Source organism: Trematomus bernacchii, unplaced genomic scaffold (assembly GCF_902827165.1).
Source record: "Trematomus bernacchii unplaced genomic scaffold, fTreBer1.1, whole genome shotgun sequence".
Classification (NCBI taxonomy): Eukaryota; Metazoa; Chordata; class Actinopteri; order Perciformes; family Nototheniidae; genus Trematomus; species Trematomus bernacchii.
In genome coordinates this window covers 11,023,197-11,037,245 of record NW_022987803.1, presented here as the reverse complement: position 1 = coordinate 11,037,245, position 14,049 = coordinate 11,023,197, and the positions used below count along the sequence as shown (strand labels likewise).

At 41.1% G+C, this 14,049-nt stretch overlaps 2 protein-coding genes across 4 annotated transcripts in view; one reads left to right on the top strand and one right to left on the bottom strand.

Moving 5' to 3' along the window:
• LOC117498323 (kelch-like protein 29) overlaps positions 1-3,088 on the top strand; it is a 205,540-nt gene extending 202,452 nt beyond the window's left edge. The window contains 1 exon segment of the mRNA XM_034150343.1: positions 1,767-3,088. Within this exon segment, the coding sequence (XP_034006234.1) occupies positions 1,767-1,950 (184 nt within the window). The 3' untranslated portion in view covers positions 1,951-3,088.
• A 133-nt stretch (positions 3,089-3,221) lies between these two features.
• Positions 3,222-14,049, bottom strand: part of atad2b (ATPase family AAA domain containing 2B) — a 79,039-nt gene continuing 68,211 nt past the window's right edge. For all 3 annotated transcript variants that reach the window (XM_034150458.1, XM_034150459.1, XM_034150460.1), the window contains one exon: positions 3,222-6,646. In XM_034150458.1, coding sequence (XP_034006349.1) covers positions 6,605-6,646 — 42 coding nt within the window. In that variant the 3' untranslated portion in view covers positions 3,222-6,604. The remainder of the gene's footprint in view (positions 6,647-14,049) is intronic.

Below are 14,049 nucleotides of genomic sequence, written 5' to 3'. Positions count from 1 at the left end.
ACTATCTGCACATGAGATGAAGTCCAGCAGGTCATCGTGCAGGAGAGCTGATATACTCCCTCCGCTGCGTCCGGCCCTCCGCAGGCCCCCCCCCCTCCCTCCCCTCTGTTTATCAGGAAGAGCAGCTCCAGGCTTTGCCCCTGTGCTCTCTCTCCATTTTGGGATGAGCTGTGCTTCCTCTCTGAGTAGATTTAGGCTTTATGTAATAATCTGTTTCCTCCCCAGCAGTGTGCAGTAGGACGGCATGCTGCTGGCTCTGTGTGTATTTGAGCGTGCACCTTATGTAAATGCAGATCGCTCCAAACCCCAATAGGAGCACAAAGCCCTAATCAGCTTACAGCCCAAGTTTTAATCCTCTCCGCACACAAACTCCTGTTTCTGTTTCTCCTATCAAATGAGCACATTTGTAGAAATATTTGCTTTTTCATTCGTTTTTATTTTTCTTCTCTCGCCCTCAAGAGGGAACGTTACGTTTTCCCCCCCCTCTCTACCTTACAAAGTATCCTTGTTGGGCAAGTCGTGAGCAAGCGTAAGTGATGTCAAACAAAATCAAACGCAGCTCTACAATCAGCGTGTTTGTGGATGTGTTGTCTCCTATCTGGCTTTGTTTGTCTCATCACGATTGACAATGAGAGCAATATTCCTGCGTGCTGAGTCACAGATATCTCATATCACCGCCAAATTAGCTCACACTTGCGTTCACCTACTTATCTCCCCGACACTGATTATCTCTCGCTATTAATTGTTCCTAACCGTGAGGGCTTTTAATAGGAAGCAGCAGCCGTAGGAAATGTTGGGTCTGCATAAGCTGCATACAGACGTAAGAGAGGGAACAGTTAGAGCTGGGGTAGGCACTATGTTGGGCAGAAAACCCATCATTTGTAATTGAAATGTTACCCCAGGGTAGGCAGTATTCTGGAAGAGGTTAGTATGTTTCTCTTTGGGGTTGCTTTGCATTTAAGGAAGTTGTTGCCGTGCTGGTATAGCAACCTTTCCTGTAGGATATTCCATTGTTGAAACCGGCTGTAATTGGCCAAATTCTCCTCTCACTGTATAAAGTTTCTAACAGTCTAGTTTTCTCTCACACCACTTGAATTCAAATATGCTTGAAGATATTATGAGAAATAAAAACTGCCTACACCAGATTAAGGACTCAGGCTCCTACCAATGAGAAAAATAATGGATTCAATACCAACATACTGACCATGAGTGGTTTCAAAAACACTTCGATCATCTACAATCTATCTCTTTGAATTAATACAAATCTTGAAAGTCACACAAGAAGCTGTTTTTGTGTGTTCTGTGAATACAAGAATGCAGCACCTCAGCTTAGCACTAACACTGGACAGAGAGCCTGTGTTGTAATTGATAACAAACTCCACCTGGCATACTCTCTGCTGTTCAACTTATATCTTGCTCAATTTGTTTATTCAAGCACATTTAATAATATATATATTTATGCCACAACAAGTAACTTCTGAAATTGCCACTGATAGCCAAGCAACTGGTCAGATTTAAAACGTTCTGTTGATTGAGACATAACCCCAAAATTGAGTAAAATCTTAACAAATAAGAAATGATAGAATGTACTTATTATTGCGCTTTAGAGGTGATGGTAGGTAGTTGTGTTACCATTTGACAGAGGCAGGCTAGCTGTTAACCCCAGGTTAAAGTGTGTGTGCTAAGCTAACTAGCTAATGGATACGACTCCATATTTAAAGGACCCTAACACCCCACCTCACACCCATGTGTCTCTTCCTGTGCAGCGCTGTGATCCTGGACGGGAAGATCTACGCCACCGGAGGCATCGTGAGCAGCGAGGGTCCGGCTCTGGGCAACATGGAGACCTTTGACCCCTGCTCCAACACGTGGACGCTGCTGCAGTCCCTGCCCTGCCCGCTCTTCAGGCACGGCTGTGTGGTCATCAAGAAGTACATCCAGAGCAGCTGAGTGGGCTGGGACCCCGACTCACGGGGTCCACGGCAACCAGCTGAGCTCCGGCCGGGGGGCAACGTGCGACGGCAGCTTGGGGGCGGGGGCCGGTCTGACGACGACCTCTGGACGCCAGCACCCACCCACTCTGTCTCCTGTCCCTCCACCCAAAAAAAAGCCCTGTGCAGAATGTACTCATGTTCAGCTACTCAGCCATGTCAGGTGACCTAACCTCCAGTACTGTATGTGTCATGGTAGTAGTTCATCCTCTCATCCAACAGGCACAGGGACCCTCTTAGTAAACTACAAAAAAATAGATTTCTTTTTTGTTCTGTCTTTTCCAGATCTCCATGAACTCACCATGTTTTTCTTTACTAGGAGCCATTGTTGGTCCAGATTTCTGTTCCTTTTTGAGAATTCTGTTTGACAGATGTACGTTTTACAGTCAATAGAGCAGAGTTCCTGTGGGGGTATGAATGTCTTTTCAGTAGGGACATCTAAAGGACACGAGGAAAAGTAAAGGAATCCAACAACTGCTTTCCTCTGTTTCGGGAAGCGGAATGCCTACATCCAGTGTGGATTTATGAGGTAATTTTGGAAACAGATTTTGAACTCTCTGTGTAACTCTGGGGAAACATAGGAAAAACCATAAAATCTGGGTCATGTAGAGTTTACAAGAGGAACACTTTATTTGATCTGCATTCTTGTGAAATTCCAGCTGGATTGAGATAACATCTGGGAGGTGAGTGGCCTGTTTGCCCCTTAATTCACACTCTGGGATAAAGACAAAGACATTGAGAGAGGGAATTGCCCCTTCCGCTGACCTCTGATCAGATGATCTAGAAAAAAAGCACAATATCACCTGTGACTGTTATCATTTGATCCATGTTTGATGTCTTCATCAGTTTGCCCCTGCCCCCTTCTCTTTGTTTTATACAACGTGTTCCATTGCAACCCTTGAGATTTTGGGGTTGGTATTCTGTAAATACAGGAAGGAAAATGTATATTTTGAAACCTGAAGGCAATTCTGTATAAATGTTTTTAGAAAAAAAAAAATTAGGTTGGATTCAAAATGGTATGTCTGTAAATCTGTACCCAAAAAGGAGAAATTAACAATTGTTATTATTGAAACCTAATACATATACCAGAACATGAACACTTTGTTGAGTCTTTTTTTTGTATACTGTATTAATGACTGAAGGGTAAGATCAGTGCTCCACTCAATACAGCTTATTAACAGAAATGTTCTGTATTTCGAAAACAGTAAGAAATATCAACATTTGAAAGAATCAGCTTGCACCTTTTATTCAAGTATCACAGCAGTTTATTTGAGAAATACAGTAAAAGTTTCATTTAAAATAATAACTTACACTAAAGTAACAATTTCGAACAGGCGTGGTAAATACACACAGAACAGAATAGACAAAGGTATGGAAAGTCTCGACTAAAATTAAGTGTGAAACAATAGGCAAGAACAAAGTATTTCAGGATAGAACAAACCCTTCCTTCTGCATACTGGACTAAGCAGTCTCAACTACCAGACAAAAATTGGTTGTTAGTCCAAACTGGCTACAATTTTTTAATAAGAAAGGAAGATCACAATGTATGACATTTAACTACCCATATTTTTATTTCCATGTGTGTTTCTAAATTCCTTAAAAAATAACTCTTGGCAGAAAGTGGAGACAAGTGAACAACATTTAAAGAACTCTGGTCCTTTTTCTCTTCCTGGGATCTACTAGACGGATGCAATGTTTTTAAATATCCGTCCTCTTCCCGTATGCCAAACAGTCCGTAACCACTTTAACGAAGAAAACAGCGGAACAATTAAATAAATAGAAACGTTGCAAGGGCATGTTGTCGCGTGTTGAACCTGAGTGACCTGTAAACCTTTTATTCCCCCGCACACGGCAAATAAAACCTGCTACACAAACGCTTCGCAATTCAACAACAATTGTTAAAACAGACGCGCAACGCTTCCCCGATTCATTACATTTCAAACGTACAAAAAGACAGTTGACTGAATTAGGTGTGAAACGTGTTTTTTAATAAATAATCTGAATCATGAGATGAAAATCTGCACCAAGAAAATGCTGAATTTAATATAAAGGCCATGGTTGTGTGAGGAGGAAAGAGATGTAGCTTCTAACAAAGTCTGGGTGTGATTGTTCTGAAAGAGGAGAGAGATCTATGTTATCTCCTCAGAGTCTAGGAACGGTACAAATTAAACTAAAGCTTATAATACAGTCCACAAAATTACAATGTATGCAATCATCTGGCTCAAATGCAAACATAGTGAACAATGGGAGAGATATGAGGAACTCTTGGATTACTGCAGGGCCGTGCTTTCACTGATCTGGTACTGGAGATGTTGCAACAGTATTTCGGGGGGGGGGGGGGGGGGGAGAAACACTGATTTTGTACCCAGTAAACGGTTGTCGCATTAAAATAAATTAAGCTGAGGTAGCGTTGGTTTTTCTCTCTGCAGTAGTCCAAGTGCTAACCTGTGGTTGCCAGTTTGCATATGCTCTTTGTTGTTGTCACCTAGAGTCTGAGAGAAGGCAGAGAGCTTGAGGTGAGTTGGAGGGCCGGACCAGAGTGAAGGAAGTCTGCACCTGCTCACAATATGGCATCTCCAAAAACCATGACAATGCCATGAAAACATTATAAAGCTTCAGTAAATATCTTCATTTACTGCAGTCAGAGAAACAACTACTGTGTTGGCCACAGATCAGAATCCAGCTTCTCTTGTCTGGTGTCGAGAAAAACTGACAATGAATTCCATAAAGTCGGAAAGAAAGCCATTTGAAAAGGAGGGGGAAAATAAACCGTGTAATGCTTTATACAACTTAGTGACGGCACTGCCTAGAGTGGCCTTGTTCATTATGGGTTGCAAAATGTCGACTCAAGCAAAGCATTTATACCAACCAAAAAAAAAACCCGTACAAAAGTATTATCAAATATACAACATAACATAACACATAGGTTGTTGTGACCATGTAATAGAACATTTTCATAGTTAACAAAAATTATATGAACAGGTTATTTGAGCACCTTCTTTTAAGTGAGTGGGGTCAAACTTGGCACCGTAAATCGTCTGACTAGCATCATCATTTTTGCATATGGAAAACTGAAGAGAAGCTGGTGGTGTCAACCTGTCCTACACCTGCTGTCCGCTCAGGTGGAGACTGCTCTGGGTTTGTAACAGGGCATGAATACATTTAAATATTGAAACATGTCAAGTGCCTGAGATGCGTCTGGCCAGACTCATCCACCAAAGGTAAGTGTTATCTAAAACTCCTTTTGTGTTCAGATGTTTTAAAGTTTGGTTTTTCAGTTGGAGATGTAACCTAGATTTGATTTTAAACAACCTAATGGTATTTAAATATATATATATTTTTTTTTGCTTCAAGGTCACTGACCTCAGTGGTTAGGACCTAACCCCAAATTGGAGCCTGTTCATTGTCACAAGTAAATAAAAAATCCTGCTAAATATATCAGAGTTTTAATATAAGGGGTTTTACATAAGGCACACGCTAGGCAGTGCAAACTCTAGACGCATTCCAATTTGTACTGCTTCCAGTTCCTCAGCCGGGGGGGTCGGAGGGAAACATTCAGACTGTGAATGCTAGTGAGGAGGAGGAAGAGGAGGGGTGTGGAGCTACCACAAACTATTTAGGACATGACAATCTGCTGCGAGTGTGAATGCCAGAGGCGGGGTACACGAGAGGTGGTGCAGCTGACCTGGTCACCAGTCAGTCTGAGACAGAAACTGTGAGGGGGGGGGGGGGGGGGGTGGTCTCCACCGGGGCCGCTGTAATGAAGAGGACATAATCGGCTCTAGTCCCGCTGCGCTAACCTCATCCAGTTTTGTTCACACTCAAACTATTGTTCTGGGGTGAGTATCCTTGACGGTGGCTCAGGTATTGAATTCATCAAGTAGCTAAAATGACGGAAAAAGATGAGCCGCGTAATAGCACAGTAACTACTGGCCTATGACGAAGCATTTCACTGGGGGGTTTGGGGGGGGAGGGCTCAGCAATGTGGTCCATTGATTCAGAACATTATCTGTCCTCATCTCCTAGCGGGACTCTGCATTCACACTTTCTGCTGGTGAGGGTCCGGGTGAGTGTGTGCATTCCGGCTGTGTTTGTTGAAGTACATGCAAGAGTCAGGGTGAGGGTGTGTGTGTGTGTGTGTGTGTGTGTATGTGTGTGTGTGAGTGTGTTGCACGGCCTGCTGCAGGAGAGAAGCAGCCTCCAGGTGACACCACCCGATCTGTTGGCTTTTGCTCGTCATCAAAGTTAAGAAGTAATCCCAAAGAGCAGTGTGGATGAAAGTTAGGATAGCACCCGAGTAGCACCAGGGTCGACCGTCGTGTGTGTGTGTGTGTGTGTGTGTGTGTGTGTGTGTGTGTGTGTGTGTGTGTGTGTGTGTGTGTGTGTGTGTGTGTGTGTGTGTGTGTGTGTGTGTGTGTGTGTGTGTGTGTGTGTGTGTGTGTGTGATGGTCTGGATCTGGCCAGGTTCCTGAGACGATAGCACCATTGAATGTCCTCAACATCGTCCTCGTGTTTCTCCTCCCGGCAAGAAGAGGGCGCTGGATTCTTGTGTGTGTGTCTCTGTGTGTGTGTGTGTCTTTGTGGTCCCAGGCTGATATGGTATCCTCTCCGTCTCACAGGAATGTATCAAAATGCTGGATTTTCCCCTCCATCTCCTGCAACACACACACACATCAAAAGATATTGCTTAGTCTCAACGCTGCAAACTCAGATGTGTGCAGAAAGCATCTGTGCGCCGTGGTTTCAATATTACTTGGATATTTCCCACAGCAAACAACAGCTTTCACCATGATAAATGATGTAAAAGGAAGCAAAGCTGTGCTGGAATGAGACAGGCCATTTCTCTCAGCGTGAAAACAGCAGAGTTTGACACTGACTAAATCTGAGCCGAGCCAGAGGAAGAGAGATGGATGTTAGCCGGCAATAGACCATGATTAATGCCTTGAAGATGTTCCACTGTGTGTGTTCCCTCATCTGTTTGGCTGAGTCAGTGCGACAGACGCACATTTCAACATCTACAACAGAAGATAAAAACTTTACAGTAAAAAGCTATTCTTTCTCTTCTAAAGAGTTTAACTTTTCCTTATTTACTGAAAACTTTAGAACCCAACACCATAATGACAACAGACACCATTTCCTCAGACAGAGAAGAAGTGCTGTAACGCCTTGCATGCAAATGACTAGAAAGCAATAAGCCTGAAATTATGAGTCAATCATATTTTATTCGATCTTGATAATTAAATAATTTATTGTTTTGTTAAACAAAAAAGATATGTTTAAAGGGGCCCTATGATGCTCATTTCAAGTACATTATATATGATTTATATATTTGTATTATTTATTTTCTGGTTTTCTTAATCTTTACTAAAATAATAGAATCAAATTGAGACATCAAGGTTGTGGATTTTTAGTTGGTCAAAAACAAGCAAAGTAAATGTGTCATGTCGGAATGGAATTGTGAAATTATTATTTCACTATTTGATATTTTGGGGAATACAAGTTAAATTGAGGGAAAAAACGGATATTTCCAGAATTGTCATCAGCATTTAAATGTTTGATTTAGAAAGATGTCCAAAAAGGTATTCATTATAAGTTCCTAACAAAGATCAGCTTAGAAATGCTCTTGAAAGTCTACCTCAAAGCCTTTTTAATTCACAAGCTAATTTCTTAAAATCAATGTCAAATATCATCCTCATGTTCACACACAATGTTCGAGTGGTGCTGAGGGAGTCGCTGTTAACTGAAGAGTGCATTGTGGCCAGCTGTTCATTTGGTGATCTAGATATAATGAAAACTATAGCCAATGTGTTCTGAATGGATTTAAAAAGGTCACAGGACGGATGTTACTCCGCACGTCATTTTAACTTCCCTTGCAACTCCAATTATAACATCAACAAAGCTCTTTATCATCATGCCCCCCCCCCACCCCACACACAACCATCGGCACCAGGTCACACAGGCTGTAAAACCCAACTGTATGAAAAGTGGAGCTGAGGAATAAAAAGTCACTAGTTTGGAGAATTCCCTGAAAGTTTTTGCTCATCAGGCACAGCCCGTATTTAGACACATCTATGCCACCCGTCTGTTGTTGTGTTACGCTGTACGCCCACACACCGCCGCGCAGATAAGCTCTTTCCCTCCCTGCACCTGTGTGATCTCGAGTTGATCTGCCAGGAGGCCTATCACCTTGTCATCCCGAAAAACCCAACAACAACAACAACAAGTCTCTGCAGCACCTCTGTCTCACTGATAAAGTTCTGTAGCGCTCTCTAGCAAGTCCACCAGCGCACCCAGGTTTAATTCCTGTGTCGCTCATTAGCTCCAGCATGGCAGAATTGTAGATTTAGGAGTTTAATTTCCCGATGGCACCATCAATACAATGCATTAAAAGAAAATCCAGCATCACCGCTGTCGAGATGTCTTCAATTTGTGACAAAGGTGTGATGAATTACTTTGGTGTACATGCCTCTTTTGAACCGGTCTCATCTACTTCCGCCTCAGTTACTGATTTCCTTTATTTCCCAGATCGAATTTCCTACAGCCCCTAGGAGAGGGTAAGGGTTCCCTGCGGTGTGTGCGTGCAGGTAAAGAGAGCCAGAACAACAACATAGTACATTTGTATCCTCACAAAAGAGAGAGTCGAGAGAACAATCTGGTGTATTGTGCCTGGATATGAGTGTTTTTTTCTCAAGCTACTGACAACGCTTTCACACAATGATGAGAGATTGGGCTGCAATGCTTTCGGTTCTACACAGCCTTCTGTCGTAGAGAAACTCAATTCTCTGCCAGATTATTTTGTCTTCATATGACAACAACATTGGCACACAATGTCTTGAGATAATGCCTCAAACGATCCCATTGACTAACATCAAGGCAAGATGTTTGTCATGACTAAATTAAAGAGTACACAGTGTTACTGCTGGGAAAACAGCAAGACCAAAGCAAATGGACCAAGAATCCAAGTAGTATGTACAAATCAACACCTCCACTAGTGGTGCTTCCAATATAAAAAAGATGGCCTGCATGCTCTTGAATGAACAAATAAGCAGAGAAATAACCAATGTGTGATGTTCCGCTAAGTCGGCCAGCGGCATGCACAGCTGCAGAATCACACGGACGCAGGTTAAAGGTCTTCAGCTCGTACAAAGTCTTAAATTGCTGTCTGAGGAACAAGGTAATTGTATTACTAGTTCTAGGGTGATATGAATGCCAATTTGTAGATAGGAACACAGTTGGTGTGTTTTGTGTACAGGGCAGAGAAGGTCCCTCTGGCTTTAACTGGAGGCAGGGTGTAGTCCGCTCCATCTGCTGAAAGGTCAGCTCTCTGGAAGACGGAGACAAGCCGTACCCAGAGGAGGGCGGGGGGGGGCAGAGTAAAGGAGACAAATGTATGGACACGCTCCATTTCACTCGTCTCTACAAAGTAGACACAAACACCATGCGCTGCAACATTAAGTGGGAATGGCTCCAGCCGCCATACTGAGTATCACCCAGCAACAGGTCTGTGAGCGCATGTTTCTGCATTCCCTGGTGAGGAACAGGGAGATGACCTGCTGTGTGTTCGTGTGCTGCAAACACAGGCAAACAAAACACGTGCCAAACAGGCTGACATTTCTGCTCTGAAACACCAATTTAGGCTGGCAGGATAAGATGAACCCAGACACACGCCCCCCCCCCCCCCCCTCCTCCACAGACAGGCGGCACCACCTGGCTCACTGCCCTGCCCCCTCCCCCCCTCCCACTTCCTCCCCCTGACATCCTGACAGGCAGTCCTAGCTTCCAGCACCAGGACCGCCATTTCTGGCCTGCTGTCTGAACTGACATCTTACAGCAGCAGCAAATGACCAGATGGGATTCTGGGAAAAAATACAGCAGCTCTTTTTTTAGACGGAACATTGTCAAAAAGACCTTAAATTAAGGGTTAAGTTGACACTTGCTTTTAAAGGGGACCTATCATGCAAAATGCACTTTTTTATGTCTTTTATACATAAATATGTGTCCCCGGTGTTTCAGGGAACTCACACAGCGTCAGAAAATAAAACCCTCTCTCCTTTCCTCCATACCCAAATCTCTAAAAACGGGGGTACAACGGAGCTGATCCAGATTTGCGTCCAATATGACGTAATATCGGCAACGTGGGCTGGCTTTACACACACGGCCCTATCAGAAACGTTGCTATCAGAAACAATGCCCGACTGTTTTGGACGTAATATGGTCTTTGTTTACATTAGCAAGCATCGCTAACACTCAGAGCTATCCTGTACTGGAGAGAGCAGTGGCGAGCCGTCTGTGAGGGACTAGTTATTTTTGGTAAAACTAATGAAAAATGTAACAAAAAAAATATATAAAAAATAATATTTGAAAACATTAAAAAAAAAAAAATTATTTTTAAATATAATTTTTTATATATTTTTTTTGTTACATTTTTCATTAGTTTTACCAATATAACTTGATTTAATTGTATTTAAAATAACATTTCCAAATAAATAAATCCTTAGAATCTGCCTGTTCAGTTTCTGTTGGAATGTGAAGGGTTAAATGCCGTCTCTGCGAGTTACTGTGAAGACGGGAGAGCTTGTTGGTCCCTCTGTACATTCACAGAGGGCCAGCTATAGTAACTCAATGAGAGAGTAATGTCAAATGACAGTACAATTGACCAATCATATCTTCCCTCTAAATGGGTGGGCTTTATTTTCGCGGACTTTATGACAAGTTCCGCCCGCTGTGAGGTTTATGCATGTGTATAAAGTGGTGCAGTGACGCGTCCTAAAACCCGGAAGTAAGCTGCGCTCGGGTTCCCTCGACAGAAAAGCAATGGGATTTCTCATGGATGTAATAGCTCGGAATAAGGTCTGTGGAAAACGAACCTGTTAGATAAATGCACGTTTTGTTCAGCCGGATAATATCCACATGTCTACCCTACTTTTATTATTTTCGAAGCATAAATCTAATCGATAGATTTATGATCGATAGATTTATGATTAGCATAAGTTTGTTCATGTCAGTGATGGTTAATAATTTCGCAACGATGTCATCACTGAGTCATTTTCAAGATTGAGTTACAATGATGAATAACTCTTCTTTTTTTTCGAGGGAAGGGGGGGGGTCAGAGGGCCTAGGTATAAAAGTTACGGCTCGCCACTGGGAGAGAGTACATGTGTGAAGAAGCAGGAGAGAAAGCCTTTGAGCTCCATACTGTTTCAGAAATAATCCTTGATAATCCATGATATGACGTTTCATCACAGCAGTAACTGCCGGTAGAATCTCAAGCATGAGCAGGCATAAACTCCGCCCCCTCTCTTCTTCTTTTTTAAAGCTTTATACCTATGCTTTATACCCAGAATCAGCACTTTTGTAACAGGAAGTGAAATAGAGGGATATGAGGCATGGCTAAAATGGGTGATCTGTTTGGTATTTTGAGCAAAACACTTCATAGACATGTTTTTTATATATTTTTATGGTAACACTTTATATTAAGGTACACAAATTCACCATCAATTAGTTGTTAATTAACATGCATATTAGCAGTATATTGGCTCTTTATCAGTCATTATAAAACACTTATTAATGCCTTATTCTACATGACCGTATTCTACAAGTAATAAGCCATTAGTTGAGAGTTTTTCCTCAATAACCCTCTAATTAGTGCTTATTTATTGCAAGTAAGGAAGTTGTTTTGGTCTTAATATGCGCTGCTCAATATGGGCCTAATAAGGCAGTAGTATCACAAGAATAGTAATTCTCCCATAATAACACTTAACAAATATGATCTATTCTTATGTAACAAGACATGAAACTATAAGTGTTAATTGTGTCTAAATAACTCAAAATTAAGTATTTATATCTAAGAATATGTTTTGGGGTATTGACAGTTCAGCTACCAATAGCTATTTGCACATTTATATTTGTGTAAATTGTGTACTACAGGAAACCGGGTACAGGAAGTAGGAGAAAGTAAACTGAATAGCATGGCAGTTAGACTACTACTAATTTTCCCTATGCAACCTGAATAGTAAAAGGGTCAAGTCTGTCAGAAATGACTGTAAGTGTAATTCTCACTGTAAGGATTAGTAACATGTATTGTGTTTATGTGATGACATTTGGAGATGTTTAAACTCAATGAGAAAATGTGTTAGCATTCGCGCTAGTGTTAGCATACACGCTAGCGTTAGCCATACTAGCCTGTATACATGCTTATTGCACAGCTAGCATTAGCTATATTTACCTTGTTTACACTTAGCGGTCCTATGTGTTAATCTGTGTATGTTACACTTGCATGTATGAGATCATTCAGTGCCTTGTAACTTATTACACATACAAATACATAAACTCTGTTAAAAATCTGTTTTTATAAAAAATTAGGCCTACAGGCTGCATATGTGTTCTCAGCCTTGGAGAAACTTGACATGTTTTGGTATGTGTCTGAACCTCTCTTTAGTGGTTCATTAACGTGTGCCTACTTTGTTCATGTACTGTTGAGGTTAATTTCAGTAGTTGTGTGCTATAATGTATTTACAAAGTAGAGTCAAACTACTAGCTTATTGGTTATGAACAAGACTTCACTTTAAAATAGGGAACATATTCTTAGATAGAAATACCTAATTTTGAGTTATTTAGACTTAATTAACACTTATAGTTTCATGTCTTGTTGCATAAGAATAGATCATATTTGTTAAGTGTTATTATGGGAGAATTACTACTCTTGTGGTACTACTGCCTTATTAGGCCCATATTGAGCAGCGCATATTAAGACCAAAACTCATGTACAACAACTTCCTTACTTGCAATAAATAAGCACTAATTAGAGGGTTATTGAGGAAAAACTCTCAACTAATGGCTTATTACTTGTAGAATACGGTCATGTAGAACAAGGTATTAAGTGTTTTATAATGACTAATAAAGAGCCAATATACTGCTAATATGCATGTTAATTAACAACTAGTTGATGGTGAATTTGTGTACCTTAATATAAAGTGTTACCATTTTTATATACCTGAGACCTATGCTATTGCCTAAAAATAGCATGATAGGTGACCTTTAAATATTTAAAATGTTATGACCTCAACTTTAAAATACTTTCTTTTTTGCTTAAGTAAAGAAAGTACTCGTATATACTTTCCCAGAGTGGAGCAATGATCTTTTTAAAAAGAAAAAAATGTATACGATTTGAAATTAAATGAAAAATAGTAGGGAACTCCTGAAGGCCGACAGGCCTGCTTGTATAGTAAGAATACATTTTTTATTTATTTTTTATTTAAAAGTTAAATTGTTCTCTGAAGTAAATTAAAATGACTTAAACGTCTGACCTGACGATTGAGATATCCTCTTGCTAAGAACTATAATTGACAGCATTCCCAGATGTTTTAGTAGCATGTGAATTCAGTTCTATTTTTATAATAGAAACAATGACTATTCAAAAACGTACATATTGTCTTCTAGATTCACACTGAAAAACGTCCAAATCGAAGATGTGTGTGTGAGGCTGTAGTGTGCATTGTGTGTGCTTTGTGTTTGTGGTTCTGATGCGTAAAACCATCATGTGTAAATATGTGTAAATTGGGCTGGTATAGAAATGGGATATATGAGAGGGATCGGGTGGCTGATCTCTGTGTCTCTGTGAGGAATATATTACTCTTTTATTTACTGTTTTGGATTCCAGCTCATGGGCTCACTTATCTCTGTATGTCGCACACACACACATCCTGAACCCTATCTTACTCACAGTCCCCACTGTCTTCATTAGATCCTTTGAAGCAATAACACCTATACAAAAATAAATCCTTAATTTCCACCCTGATATCGATTCATACACCAACTGCACTTCTCCACCTCTGTGGTGGGTATCTATCCTCCAACAGCTACACCTAGCTGCTGTTTCTGTCACTTCCAGACTCTCTTCCCTGGTTCAGCCTGTCTCAGTGTCGGAGGACGTCTATATCCAACCCCCTAAAACAGACAGTAAACGGATCTTGGATATCATATGCCCACTTCACACTTTTCCATAATTCCTGGAATGTTATTAGTTCATTAAATGTTAGCAGTTGTTAAAAACCTCACA